The 15,019-nt window shown below is 45.7% G+C and overlaps 1 protein-coding gene across 1 annotated transcript; it reads left to right on the top strand.

The window, feature by feature from the left end:
* Positions 1–331: 331 nt before the first annotated feature.
* CHMP3 (charged multivesicular body protein 3) lies at positions 332–14,556 on the top strand. The gene is made up of 6 exons (XM_058837924.1): positions 332–480; positions 5,135–5,195; positions 8,456–8,635; positions 11,034–11,155; positions 12,927–13,041; positions 14,026–14,556. Exons 1-6 carry the CDS (start codon positions 436–438, stop codon positions 14,163–14,165), a joined length of 663 nt encoding a protein of 220 aa, XP_058693907.1. The 5' UTR covers positions 332–435; the 3' UTR covers positions 14,166–14,556.
* Positions 14,557–15,019: the final 463 nt, after the last annotated feature.

Raw genomic sequence — 15,019 nt, 5'->3', positions numbered from 1 at the left:
AGGTTGGAATGGGCTGCCCAAGGCGATGGTGGAGTCACTGTTCCTGGAGGTGTTTAAGGAAAGACTGGACGTGGCACCCAGTGCAATAGTGGTGTTCGGTCATGGCCGGATTCGATAATCTCAGAAGTCTTTCCCAGCCTGACTGGCGCTGTGAATGGGTTACACACAGGCTCGATGCGCGGGGCCGAGCGCTCCCGCCACCACAACCGCCCGCCCCACCCTGCGCCCCTCAGCGCCTTCCCGCCCCTCCGCGCGGGGCGGGGCCGTGCGCAGCGCCACGTGACCGGCGGGAAGCCGCGAGGGGCGGGGCGAGGCCGTTCGGCACCGCCCCTAGGCGGAGGGGGCGGGGCCTGCGCTGCCGGCGGCGCAGGCGCAGTGCGGTCTCCGCCCGGGCCGGCTGTGGGGAACCCGGAAGTGCCGGGCGGTGCGGCCGCCATGGGGCTGTTCGGGAAGACCCCCGAGAAGCCGCCCAAGGAGCTGGTGAGGGGCCGGAGCCGCCGAGGCGGGGCGGGGAGCGGCGGGGGCCGAGAGCTCGAGGGGCGAATGGCGGCAGGGCCGTGTGGCGTTGCTATGGCGTCGGACGGGAACTGCGGAGGGACCGGGCTCGGCCTGGCCCTAGCGCAGGCTGCACCCGGCCCGGGACTGGACTGGACTGGACTGGACTGGACTGGACTGGTGGAGACCTCACAGAACCTTCCAGTATCTGAAGGGGCCTACAAGGAAGCCGGACGGGGCTCTTTGTGAGGAACTGGAGTGGCGGGACAAGGGGGAATGGGTGCAAGTTAATAGAGGGGAAACTTAGGTTAGATACCGAGAAGAAATTCTTCTCTGTGAGCGTGGTGAGATACTGGAACAAGTTGCCCATAAAGGCTGTGGCTGCCCCATACCTGGAAATGCTCAAAGCCAAGCTGGATAAGGCCTTGAGCAGCCTGGTCTAGTGGAAGGTGTCCCTGCCCAGGGCAGGGCACATATAGTTGGAACTATGTGTTCTTTAAGGTTTCTTCCAACCCCTTAGCATTCTATGATTTTAGCTCCTCTCGCAGACACGGCCTTAACGTTAGGAAACAGTAGCTGAAATGTTGGGACTTGTAGGGTGAAGATGAGTCTGTACACAAACTCTGTTTCTATGAACAGCTTTCTGATGTCACAGTGAAGTGAAATAATCAAGACATTGGTGGATTTCACTGTTGCCTTTCATAAGCAGCTTCAAATGTGTTAGTGAAAAAAATCTGCTGTTTGGTGAGAGGAAGCTCAGATACCTTAGAAGTACAGGAAGATCAGCAGAGAGAAGGAGGGCAGGCACACAAGTTAAAGGCTTAGACAAGCTACAGTGTCACAGATGTTCCCGGGTGCTTTGTAGCAGCTGAGTCCCAGGGGAGCAGGTTATGGTTGTTGCTTGTTGGGTGAGAGAATCACATGAGGAATGTTCCTTTGGGAGTGTCCTTTCCCTTCCTCCTCTGCCTGTGTCAGCTGGGCTGGGTCACTCTCCTGTGTTCCAGAGTGTGGTACAAGAGACCACAGGGAGAGCTGGGGTTGGGGACTGCTGCTCTCAAGGGTGAGGTAACACATCAGACAACTGTGTAACCCACACATCTGGGTTACATCTGTGTAACCCACACATCTCTTTTGCCTTCCCTACGTGATGAACTTGCTGTGTTTTCCAGTAGCACAGAGTCTGTGGGTCATCTTGGAGCTCTTGGAGGATGGTGCCATCCATCAGAACCTTCTTTTTGGTGGTGCAAAGCAACAAGACAAGGAGCAGTGGCCATAAACAAAACCTTTACTTGAGGAAAAACTTCTTTATGCTGAGGGTGGCAGAGCCCTGGAACAGCTGCCCAGGGAGGTTGTGGAGTCTCCCTCTCTGGAAACATTCCAAACACACTTGACATATTCCTGTGTCGCCTGCTCTGGGTGACCCTGCCTTGACAGGGGGTTTGTACTGGATGATATCCAGAGATCCCTTCCTAAGCCAATGATTCTGTGATTCTTTGCAGAAAGCCCTGCAAAAGCAGTATGTAACAGGTGAGGGAGAGGTGACATGAGTCCTCTTGCTGTCATGAGCACTCCCTTGGGGTGCAGGCTGGCATGGTGACTTCACAGGCTTAACACTGATATTGAGAAACCTATTAATAGTTAAAAATTCCTTTCCTCATGTACCTATCTGCAGCTTTAGAAGGAAAAAGCAGTAGTTATTTTTGCATCCTAGCTGATAGGGAAACAGCACCGCTTAGCTTGTGTCTGCCAGCAGTTGTGCACAAGATACAGCCCCTGAGCAGGGCTAGAGGGAGCCATCCAAGCACTGCAGGAGATGGATGATGATGGGGAGGGGTTGAGATTTTTGTGATGGTAATGATTTGCCCTTGCTTTCTTTTTCTGCCCGCTCTGTTGATGTGAGATAATTTATTTATGATCAGTTCAAGGCAAATATCTTCAGTCCTTGAGAAGAGCTGGTGATGCATTTCAGCCTGTCTAAAGCTGGGGATTTATTGTATTTTTAATGCCATATCTGGATTGTCTGAACTTTAAAAAGTGGGTTTTCCTCCAGTGTAGTCTGAGGTGGCTCTTTTCAACTTGAGTGTTTTGCTGGCTGACTCTGGCATGATGCAGTGCTGTGAGAGTGACATTTTTGTTTAGATCAGGAGTGGAAGCAGAATTGCTTCATCAGCATGGAGTTGTGCTCAGGGTAATTATCTTTGCTTAGCTGGACCACATACTCCTGTTCCCAGTATTGCTGCCCTGTGCCATGGCTCGTGTCCCCATGTCCTGTGTGAGATGGGCAGTGCGGCTTCTTTACAGCTCAACAAATTGCTGTCTCATGTAGCTGGGACTAGCCTGGATCAGAGTCAGTGGGATTTGTTCCTCCTCTTACACAAAACAGGAGATGAGTTGGGAGCAGGGAAGGCATAAGCTCCCAGCTCTGCCTTTAGTACAGTCGTGTGAAGCAGCTGATTCCTGTCAGTGCTAGGGATGAGCTGTGAAACAGTTTTCTGCTGTCAGAGTAAGCAAGGATTGATGACAGCACACAACCAGTCTTGATCTAATGGTGTCGTTGTGTTGGGTTGTGCATCCCAGAGACAGAAGCTGCAAATCCTGATGTGGTTTCTTTGAAAGTTGTTGATTGTGCTCGTACATGAATGTTTGTTGTGTGTTGGTTTGTTCTAGAATACAAGTTGTAGAGCAAATCTCTGGTAGGTGTTACATTTGAGACAGGATAGTTGGCCAGCCAGAGCTCTGACATGTTTTTCTTCAATCTCTTCTCCCTGCTTTTTTCACTCTTATGGAGTCCATACTCAAAAAAGGGACCTTCTTAGCTTTCTGTGAGGCTGAGGAATGATTCTTCAGGACATATTCTTCTCTGCTGTGAAGAACAAGAGGGGAGGCTGCAGTCAGTCTTGCAAGGGTTTGGGGATTTTTTTCCCTGTAAACCCAGGATTTAACTAAAGGGAGCTTTCTAAAAGCTGTTAGAAACTTCTGTATCTATGCAGGGCTTTGGGTTATGTGTGTGGGGTTTTAAGCTGATTTTGTGCTTGGGCACCTCAAATGGTGGATTTTGTCTGCAGTCAAAGCATAGTCTTTTTCACCATGACCAACTGAGACTGGTGAAAGTCTAAATCTGTTGCTCTGTTGGGCTTGTGCACTGAAGAGAACTTGCTTTACAAGTTTTCATTGCACAAGTTCTCTTTACTCTGCTTCCCCAGAGGGGTGGTCAGGGCAAGTGGAGCTCCCCAGCTCCTGGGTGAGCCAGAGGATCTGGAACAGAGAGATCTTGGCACAGGAGGGAGCTGTGGAAGGAGTGGCTGTGTTTGAACCCCACCAAAGGCAGGGGAAGGGAAGTTGGAGGGCAGAGCGACCTGAGCATATGGTAGGAATACAGCAGGAACCTCATGATGCTGAACAATGCAAGATTGTGCAGGTGGGACAATCATCCCTGCACAGAGATGTGCAGCCTGGGGCTCTTCAGGAGAGGATGTGGTTTCCCATGGATAGTAAATGGAGTTCCCAGCGCACCTTTGCAGCAATGAAGGCAAACAGGGCTGTGTTAGGAAGCTGTAGTCACAGTGTTGAGTGTTCAGTCACTGTGCCAGTCAGCAGTAAAGAGGCCACATCTGCAGAAGTGTCTCAGTGTGGGCACACAGTTCAGGAAGGATCTCAGCAAACTGGGGAAGTGTGGCAGAGGGCCATCAGGATGGAGGAGGGCTGGAGTCTGTGATGCAGGAGGAGTGGCTTAGGGAGCTGGGCTCATTTTGGCTTGGAGAAGGTGAAGGAGCAAGGGTCTAAAGCCTCTCACTGCCTCTGCTGGGGTTGTAGTCAAGACAGAGACAGGTACTTTTGAGGTGTGTCCAGTAACAGGAGGGGGAGCTACAGCCACTGTTGGCCAGAGGAGAGTTTTGAATTGAACGTGAAAGGCCAGGTTAGATGGAGCTCTAAGCAATCTGGTTTAGAGGAAGGTGGCGCTGCCAACAGCAAGGCATTGGAAATAGGTGGTCTTTAAGGTCCCTTCCAACCCAAACCATTCCAGTGATTCTATGAGGAAAAGTCTTCACCACACAGGAGTAATTTAAATGCATTTTCTCAAAGTGGCTGTGAAGTCTCTGCCCTCAAACAGTTATCAAAACTCAATGGGTGAGACCCTGAACAACCTGTCTGAAGTCTGGACTTGATCCTGCTTTCAGTAGGGATTGGCTTGGTGACCTTCTGGGGATTCTCCTGACTGAAATGGGCAGTAGCACCCTTGGGGCTGTCATCCTGTGCCAAAGTCTGTCCCTTCTGCTGAAATCCCCTATGGCAAGTTCCCTCTGTACATGGCTGTGATGTGGGAAGTTAGCCAGGCAGTGAGCATCTGACTCACAAATCGCATCATGGAATCATTGAAGAGTTTTGTTTGGAAGGGATCTCTAAAGGTCCTCCTTAACTCCTTGTCTGAACATTAGGAGCAGTGCAGTAACTGGTGGTATCTCTGCAATGTCTTGGGGGTTTTATTATTTGAATAATGAAATATTTTAACATCACTCATAACTTGAAGCTCATGCATTTTGAAGTGCTGCTTTTGATACTGAATGTTTAAGTTACATGAAAGTATAAAACATAGTTTTAAAGTTGGAATTTCAAGTAACTCTTACTTTCTCTTTTTAAGGTTAATGAGTGGTCCTTGAAGATAAGGAAAGAAATGAGAGTGATTGATAGACAGATCAGAGGTTTGTACTTGTGTCGCCTTTTTTGTTTTTACTCTCTTTGTGTGCCTTCAAGTTTTTCTTGCTTTAATTGACGTAGGCTGTGAAATTTAATAACCTGGGGTAGTCTATGACATCTGGAGTAAAGGAAGATGAATGTGATCCTGGGGCCAGATTTACTCTGTGTTACAGAATTATGTCACTGTGAAGTTATGCAAGTAAAATTTTCAAAAGAACATGAATATTTCATGCTCCCAGTAAGACATAATGATCTTAAATCCCTTTGGATAACATGTATTAGACTTACTATCCAGAATTTCACCCACATTGATTTAATGAGTAGTATATAATTCCACGTGTATACAGTTCCACTGGCATGTACTGGTGTGAAAGTGCACATGCCAAGCAAAAGTAGCTTGCTGTCATCCTGGAAAAATTACAAACCTAAGAGAGGAAGGGGAAAAAAAAAGGTATTTTCTCAGTGGGTGGTGTTTTGCTATTAAATAATGAACATTACACTGCTGAATGTATCTTGAAAAGCAGAGGAGTTGCTTAATATTGCACTGCTGTTAGTTCAGAATCTGTTCTACCTGCCTTCCCTGAGCCTGAAAATAGGTTTGGGACTAGGTTTTGTTTTCCCCTTTGTTATCTTCTACCCTGTCCCTGGGATTTGTCCGTGGGATGTGCTGGTGAAGGATATTTTGTGTCAGCATCTGGCAGGGTTTGTGTCTTCTCCCTCTTGTAGTCTGGGGAAGGTTGCTTTTGCAGTACTGTCTTCATCCTTCTCTCCAATATGAGGAACAGAGTTTGTCTTTCCCAGGAAGACTGATGTACAGGATGTGAATTCTTTTACTTTCTCCGGGGCACTTTGTGTGGCTGTATCAGGTACAGAGGAGCTGCAACTCTGATCTTATTCGTAACATATATTTAGAAGTTGCATCTTCCATGGAAGCAAACTACCCACATGTTCACTACTGATGTTTCTTGAAATTTCAGTTTTCTCTTAACTTTTTACACACCATAATACTTTCAATGGCCTACACAGATACTAGGTTACATGGTAGTGTGATATTTTGATGTGAATGCAAATCTAATAATTTTAGCAGTGCTAAACATGTCTGTGTTTCAGAGTCCTACATTCAAAGAAATACAGTTCAGCACTAACCACCAACCATCTGCTATACTGATAATTCCCCTTAAAATAAGGTACAGAATATCTTTGTGCCAGGATTTCACATTTTACCAGGTGTCACTTATGGAAGTACAAGGTTCTGCTGGACACTTCCCAGGCTAGCAGGTTGCTCCTGAAGGATGACAGCCAAGTGCTACTGAAGGTTTCCTCAAAAATTACCTGCTGTAGTTGGATTCTGCCATGCTTTCTTGTTTCATCTGAGCCTTACACAGGAAATCACTGCAATCTTTAAGTGAGGATGCTAAGCTGGAACCTGCCTTATTTTCCTTGGGGAAGGCTGTGCTAGATGGGTTTGAACAAGGCAACACTAGATCCACCTGGGATGAACTGAGTGGGCTTGGATCACTTGAACACTTGGCTCGCCCAGTCAGCACGGTTACTAAAATAGCAACGCATTCTTTGAAACCATCTGCTGTTGGACTCTTGCTGCTGTAGTGATTTCTCTTTGGGGCAGGTTGTTTTTCAGGACTTGGAAGGATTGGAGAAATGAAAGGTATCCTTGTTGCTTTGGGCTCCTTTGTATCTCTTGTGCTTGATAGTGCTGCAGAGGGACTGGGGAAGTGCCTTTGTCTCCCTTGAGGAGTGTAGCCAGCACTGACCTCCAAAGATGGAGTTGACTGTTCTTGCATACTTGTGCCACTGATCTCATACTCAGCAGTTCATGCCAGTGAAAGCATTCACTCGGGTGCTGGCTGCCTTGCACTAGCCTGGCTGTAGTAACACAATACTTGTGGTTGTTTTCAGCCTGACAAAGGGAATGTTGTAATTCCTCAGTACTGCTGGAGTTCTTCTGGTGCTTTCTGTTTCCTGCTGGAGCACTTCAGCTCTTTCTTACCTGCTCTGCTATGCTGGGGCTTGGCTCAGTCCCTTGTCTGACATACAAATGTCTTCAAGTTTGTGGTATTTCTGAAAATAATAGTGGGAAGGCAGCAAAGGTATGTTTTTCTGATTATGATCCTACAGCTTTCTGCCAGTCCTTGAAGGTAAGCACCTCAGTGAATTATACTGAGAGAATTACTGGTCTTGAGTACAGGGTTCATTAACTCCCACCTGAGAAGCTGTGTTGAAGTCTCCAAGTTGGCCTGTGCCAGAAAGCGTGTGTGGATGCCTTTGTTTTTATAAAAGGGCAGCTTCTGAGTCTTCCAGCATATAATTTTGTCTGGCATAAATTGAGAAGACTCAAAGCTAAATCTGAACAGAGGCTCTCCTTGAAATAATTGTTCTTGTGGTCATTTCCTTTGTAGGAAGGTGAGGAGCCCTTACTATCTGAATTCTTTATTTACTTTAGGATCATTTTTCTTGTGGACTCTGAGATCTACATTTTATCAGTGGCTAATTTATTGCTGAGTCTGGAAAATAAAGGAGGTTGATATTGTTCCTGCTTACTCTTGTACTTTTTACTCTGGGCTTTTTGGAGTATCTGGCTCCTGCTGTTCACAGCCAGTGTTACCTGGCAGGGCAGAACTGTGAACAGTCACATCAGATTTTCTGGAGAAACCAATGGTTTTTAAAAAGGCCTTTTTAGTGTTTAATAGTTCAAATCCAACCAGCTCTTTGGTGCTCATGCTTAGTTCAGTATTCCCACTTAAACACACTCGTAAAAAAAGCTTTTGAACAAAGCTGGATGCCAGGAGAGTTTGAGCAGGGTGTTTTAAGTTAGATGTATATTATGTGTATATATATTTGTATCAGGCCAGTTTAATAGTCACGAAGTTATTTTGAAGTTGTAAGTCAAATCATCCTCTCAGAGTGCTTTGTTCTTCCAAGACTTTTTTTTTTTTTTTTAGCTTTGTAAGCTCTTAGTCAGCTCAGCATCATGGACTAATATTCTCAGACAGTCCTTTAGAATACTCTTGACTGCAGAGGAAATTACAGAGCTGGATGTTCAGTAGTGAGAATTTTCCTATTAAGATTTAGCTGAATTAATCAGCTGACATGTAAATAAGCCTAAAACAGTCTTTGAGTAACAGAGAGAATCTGAAGTCAAGCAGAAACAATTCTTTGCATTGGAAACACATCCCAACAAATGACTGATTTCTCTCCTATATCCTTAGGAGTTCATCACTATTTGCTGTGTTTTTCTGTACTCCAGATATCCAGAGAGAAGAGGAGAAGGTGAAGAGGTCAATAAAGGATGCTGCCAAAAAGAATCAGAGAGATGTGTGTGTGATCTTGGCGAAGGAGCTGATCCGTTCTCGGAGGGCCGTAAGCAAACTCTACGCATCCAAAGCTCACATGAACTCTGTTCTCATGGGGATGAAGAACCAGCTTGGTAAGAATAAATTCTGGGCCCAAGCACAGTGACTGCTCTGACAGTAGAAGTGAGGTGTGAGGTTTCCTAGTCCAAAACCAAAATCAAACATAGGCAGAGATTGAATGTGGGAGCAGCCATGCTCCTGTGGAAAACAGCTGATTCCAGTGGGCTTCAGGAGCCTGGGAAGATCCTGCCATAGCAGGCCCAGAGCTTTGAGGCTGCTGAAGTTCTATCCCCTAATCCCAGCAGGCACATGCACCCACACTGTCAGAGCAGAGCCTTTGCCACCACCCCATAAACACACACAGAGCTTTCACACACGTGTGAGTAGCTCCATCCTGCTCTTCCTCTTCAGCTCATGAGGACTGAGGTCCAGAACACACATGTACACAATAGGTTGGTTGTTCCAGGAACTGCTCCCAGATGCTCTGTCTAAGCTGCACAGGTATCTGGTACCTGGCCCCAGATCTCCTGCTCTGCCTGAACTGCTGGTATCTGGTTCTGCAGGCCTCTGAGGTTTGTGTGTTCCCTGATCCGTTTCAATCCTTCCCCAAACCACCTTTGGTTGTTCCTCTAAGATTCAGTTATGTTCCTGTAATCCCCTTAGAAGATCCACTGTAATTTTTCCCTGTGTCCAAATATGCTCTTTTCCCCTTCATCCCTGTAGGCAATAACCCCTCTCAGTCTGCAAGATGTTCTGAGGCTGTTTCTCCAGTGCCCTGCCTGGATGGGTGTCCCACCCAGGTCCTGAAGTAGTCAGGGAGCTCCCAGTTTTAGTTTCTTGGGGTTCCTGCCCCTTACTGTTCCCTGCATCCTTGCTGGTTCCCTGTTTCCTGTGACAAGCTGCTCAGCAGATAATCTAACGCCTGAGGGTTCCAGTCATATGAGAATCACATGCTCTGAAACAGAACTCACAGCAATTTGGAGCACATTCTCAGTGTCCATTTCTAGACAGTTGGAATGCATTCCTAATATCCCTGTATCCTAGTGGAGCCTATGTCACTGATTTTGACAGAATCTGTCACAGGAGTACAATTCTCTTCATCTTGTAGATGGTTGCTTCCCTAGCAAGAGTCTGGGGGCATTTACCAATGCCTACATTGGGGGAGCAGTGTTTGATTTCTTAGCATGGATGAATCCTTTTGCCCCTTGGTTTAACACCCATGTTCTGTAAACCTTCCTAGGTCCTTTGTGTTCCTCCAGCATGAGCGTATTTCCCATGTTCCTTACCCACATCAGAAATCTGTTGTAATACACTTCCTGCAGTATTTTCCATAGCTGGAAACAGTCCAGCCTCTAACAAGCAGAGCAGAAAGCTTTAAAGACAGGAGAAGACTTGGTGGAGGTCAACATGCTGCTGGAATGTCAAAGCATTTCCCCCACTCCAGCATCATCCAAGTAGATTTTAATGTTGGATGAGTGATAAAACAGGAAGTCACACTGTGAACCTTAAGTGAAATTTTATTCAAATGTGGCTCCCCATGCATGTCATTCAGGAAAGGAAAGTGCATCCTTGCATATTAAGTTGTCCCTTAAAAGGAAAAATTCAAAACAGCCTCCTCCTCATTACCACTGCCAGCATCTTCATCTTCTTGGGAATATTCCGATACACTTAGATAGGAAGTATGAAGGAATCTAGAATTCAGTCTGGGGTCTGTAGTAACTTGAGAAATGACCACTCAAGGCAAAGTTTCTGGTAGTTACAAGTGTAGGGCTCTTAAAAGAAATTGTTAAAATGAAAAATAATATGTGCTGTACCCTCACATTTTGCTTTGTTAAGGAGTGACCATTTTATATACAAACAGGTAAGTTCTCCATGTCCAGGAATCTGCAAAGTTAAATGGCAGAATTCAAAACACTTCAAAGTACCCTTAATTACTGCTTTTTGATCTTGGTATGTCGATACATATGAGGAGAGCTTATAAGTTAGAATAGCCTCTGGAAAGCATATTGTTAAATTCAGTTTAAACAAGCTTATTTTTGGCTTCAGTATTAATGTTATAGCTTACTCTTTGCTGTGGAGCTATTGCAGCAGAACTTCTGCCAGGGTTAGTTTCCAGTGTCAGGCAGGAGATCCCTGTTTTCAGCAGTCACTGCAGCTCTGCTGCTGAGGGGCTGGGCAGGAACAACTCTCTCCATCTTTAATAAACTCGTGCAGGTGGGTTGAAATCTCTGCAGACCACCTGGGTTCCTCATTGTACAGGACCAGTAGCTTTGCTATAAATGTGACTTTTCCAATGTGGGTGTAAGTTGGGCTTTTCCAGGAATTTAGTCAAGAATGAAGAAGTGCAATGCCCATCTATTTTTTAAATTGAATTGCCTAAATGTAAACAAATTTCCATGTAGGGAGGATATAATTTCTCTGCTTTCAGCAGTGCATGCATTGTTCAGGCTCTTCTGTGCCTCTCTTTCACAGCTGTCCTCAGAGTAGCAGGTTCATTGCAGAAGAGCACAGAAGTCATGAAAGCTATGCAAAATCTAGTAAAAATCCCAGAAATCCAAGCAACGATGAGGGACTTGTCCAAAGAGATGATGAAGGTAAGATCTGGCACACCAATCAGACTTGGGTGAACACGATGTTGTTACTGAGCCTGTGCAGCTGCTGGGGTGGCCCCTTTGTCATGGGGCTGGTGTGAGCTCAGGAAATTCTCTGACTCTGTGGCTAGTCTGATACTGGCGACACAAAGTTTTAAAAATCAACATTCCTAGTAACAATTTTCAGTCAAAATTTGGAACATATGGGGAATTTATTCACCATAAACATGTTCAAAGAAACAACAATTTTCAGGCATTTATATACAATATAACAGCCAAGATTTTTTTTAATAGACACTCCCAAAAATCTGCCCAATTTATTGCATCATGGTAGAGGTGGTTTGTTTCTTTTAATTACTACCAGAACATCTCATCTTTCTTTGTTTAATGGATAACCTGAGTTTTATCCAGCTAACAGTGCTTTATTAGATGTGTTGTCCTGCTTGGACAATTACTATTGATTAAGCTTTCTGGGGAGTACAAGCCTATGAAGTGGCTCCCTTACTACACCTGCAATATCTTAATCAAGTTTTCTGGGATTGTGTAGGCCTTTGACTCCTTAACTTGCAAGATACTGTTCTTGTTCTATGACATCTAATTCATCTCTAGTTACATGATAACCATTAAACAATTCTTTATTGAATTTTGTTCTTCAGCTATGGATTCTCTATGGGGTGTGGGTCCATGGAGATCCTTTCTGGAGGTGCAGTAATTTCTCAGGGTTTTCTACTTACACTTAGCCAACACAGGTCTAAACCAAAACCAGCCAAAACAACACAATTGAACATTCCTTAACTAATTAAATGTAGTTCATTACAAGCTTTTAAAAGAATTACAAAACTCCTGGCTAATTCAGATATAACTCACTGTCACTGGTTTAAAGCATCAAGCTCAATGTCTCCATGTCATGAGAGTGCTCTGATTTGAAAGTATACTAAGTCTCTGTTATGACTGCTACATTTTCAACTACCAAAGTTGTTTTGCTTTTTCCCTTCCTACCACTCTAGATTGTTTAGTTCAAATAAATTTATTTCTAAATAATTTTTCCATTGTGCACCAGCACGGTTTGGCCATATCTGGGTTGTAGGGCCTGCAAAGGAATGTTTTCAAATGCAGATAGAAAAAATAAACAAGCTATGTCAAAGAGCAGTTTTAGGGTGTGCTACACAATTCATGCTGCATGACTGAAATTTACACTTGTATTTCACATACTTGGAGCAGGCTGGGTTCTTGGTTTAGACATGCAACAACACTAAATAACCACAGAAGCATAGAATGGTTTAGGTTGGAAAGGATCTTAAAGATTATATAATTCCAGCCTCCCTGCTATGGACAGGGACATCTGCCACTAGACCAGTTTGCTCAGAGCCCCATCTAACCTGGCTAGGAACTCTTCCAGGGACTGGGCATCCACAGTTTCTCTGGGGAACCTGTCCAGTGCCTCACCACCCTCCCAGGGAAGAATTTCTTCCTAGTATCTAATTTAAATCTCTCTGTTTTTAGTTTAAATAACTTGAGGTTTTCAAAGTGAGAATAGGTGCCTTTAATCCTCAGTTTTCTTCCTGCTTTTCCTATGCACCAGTTGTAGAGGTGTGTGCTCACACTGAGGGCAGGGGTGTTGGCCACCCTCCCACAATGGCCTGGATCTGGACCCCCCCTGGAGCAGGGGAGTGTTAAATGCCTGAATAGGCATAACCTCATCTCCCAAGCAGGAATGTCTTCTTCCTCTGCTGTTTCCGAGCACATCACACACTGCCTTGTTTTTTTCTGCTAGGCTGGAATTATAGAGGAAATGCTGGAGGACACCTTTGAAGGCCTGGAGGATCAGGAGGAGATGGAAGAGGAAGCTGAGGCAGAAATTGACAAAATCCTTTTTGAAATTACAGCTGGTGAGTTTGTGAGTGCTGCTGAGAGCCAAGTCCCTGCTCTGTTCAGTAAGATGCAGGAACTGAAATCTTTATCTATTCTGTGCTCTCCCAGTGGCCTCTCTTCCTCTGGTGGTGGGCAGAGAGCTCTGACAAACTGGTTTCTCAGGGAATACTGGCTGAGAAGGCCAGTAGAGCTCAGCAGAGCAGAACTAATATCCATCAGCTGCTGTCTGTGCAGTTATGTAATTGAGGCTCTAGCAGATCTGTGTTTGGCTGTGCAGTAAATCTTCTTAACAAGGTGTAACTTACATGATTGATTAGGTATTATTATTAATGAAACCAAGAAATACACTCCACTGCACTGCCTTGAGTATGTGCTGTGTTGTGAGTCCTGGCAGTAACATGCTGTGTCTTATTTGGGGGAAAAAAACCCCAAAACAACCACAAAAACCCTCTTAAAAACAAAACCACAACTTCTGCCTTCCAGCTCATGAAGTAATGATTTGCTGGTTCAGTTATTTGACTTGGAGAATGCTTAGCATGCTCCTTTCACCTGGATTGCTTGTGATGTGATGTGACAAAAACAAGTTCCAGGACTGCATTCAGCTGTACCATACTGCAAGTGCAGTGCCCACCCTGCTGCCACCTTGTGCCCAGCACACACACATTGCCCTGTTCTTCCTCACGTCCCAAGTTACTTTTTCCATCCTGTTTCCTGGCTGGAGCAGCTCCCCTGCTCCTGAGCAGGCAGGGGGAGCTCCCAGACAGGCAGCAGGGCTTGAGGGGGAGCTGGGAGCCTCCTCCCAGAAGGGAAGGAGTGCAGAGGCTCAGAGCTGGCAGGTCAGTGCTGCTGGGCAGCCAACAGCCCCTGGCTGGCCCTGCCACAGCTCAGGGGTGTGACCTCCATAGGAAATGACTGGTTGGGTTATTTTAGATGGCCCTGAAAGCCACTAATTATTAAATGAACACCTGACACTCACTAATAAGCCTGTTTTGTCGTTGCAGGGGCCTTGGGTAAAGCACCCAGTAAAGTCACGGATGCTCTGCCAGAGCCTGAGCCCATGGGAGCAGCTGCTGCTGCTGCAGTGGATGAGGAGGAGGACATTGAAGCAATGCAGTCACGGTTGGCCACCCTGCGGAGCTAGGGACAGGATGGATGTGTACAGTTTGCTTTATTTTATTCTGTCCTACCTTCAAAATGCAAAACTTAATGTATTCTCACTTATGTAATATATTTATATTTTTTTTTCTTCCTGAGGATTTTTTTCTCCAAGACACTACTGTAATATACTGCTTGGGGAGTGCAGTCTCTTCCAGTTTTCTGTTCAGCCCATGTTTCCTGTGGTGACATGGCAAGGGTGGTATAATGTTATGTATTTTTAGACATAAAATCCTGAAATATATTCTCATCTTCAAGCAGCATTTCTCCCTAACAGGCACTTTGGTTTTAAAACTGCTACCAAAAGCCTCCAGCACTGTCAGATCTGTGTTTTCCTGAACCAATACAAATTTTATTAAAGCTGCTTCTAACAGTCACTGCCATGCTGCAGTTTAGTTTGCATCACTTTAGCCTCTTTCACAAACAATACCCCACCTCTAACACCTCCCTTTTAGTTTCATAACACCTTTCTTTAGCAGATTTAGGGCCTTCACTGCATAGTTAAAGAGAAATTTTTGGTGTTCCAGCTCTGCATGATCACAGGAGAGCCTGTTTCAGCCAGGGCCGTGGCACAGTGAGGGCAGGTCAGTTGGCAGCAGTGGGAGGGGGCCCCTGCCTCACCAAGCTGTTGGCAAAGCTACCCCAGACCCTGTGGCCATGCCAAGGCCTCTCTGCTGCTCCAGTAGCACATTCCAGGGTCAAAGGAGAGTTGTGTCTCCTCCCAAGGAAAAGCTTCAGGCAAAACACATGTCATGGCTCACAAAAGGCTGTTTGCAAACCAAAAGCTCTGACCCAAACCCGTCACTGCCACAGCATCTCCCAGACGAGGGCCAGAGATCT

The sequence above is a fragment of the Poecile atricapillus genome, chromosome 4 (assembly GCF_030490865.1).
Source record: "Poecile atricapillus isolate bPoeAtr1 chromosome 4, bPoeAtr1.hap1, whole genome shotgun sequence".
In the NCBI taxonomy this organism is placed as follows: Eukaryota; Metazoa; Chordata; class Aves; order Passeriformes; family Paridae; genus Poecile; species Poecile atricapillus.
Note: the sequence above shows the minus strand (reverse complement) of the source record. Positions and strands in the feature narration are given on the sequence as shown.

What these genes read in the sequence shown, in the direction of transcription:
- CHMP3 (XM_058837924.1), top strand. Translation starts at nt 436, where the DNA reads ATGGGGCTGTTCGGGAAGACCCCCGAGAAGCCGCCCAAGGAGCTG. An exon ending in AGAAGCCGCCCAAGGAGCTG is followed by an intron (nt 481 to 5,134) that starts GTGAGGGGCCGG and finishes TCTCTTTTTAAG; the next exon opens with GTTAATGAGTGGTCCTTGAA. An exon ending in TGTCCAAAGAGATGATGAAG is followed by an intron (nt 11,156 to 12,926) that starts GTAAGATCTGGC and finishes TTTTTCTGCTAG; the next exon opens with GCTGGAATTATAGAGGAAAT.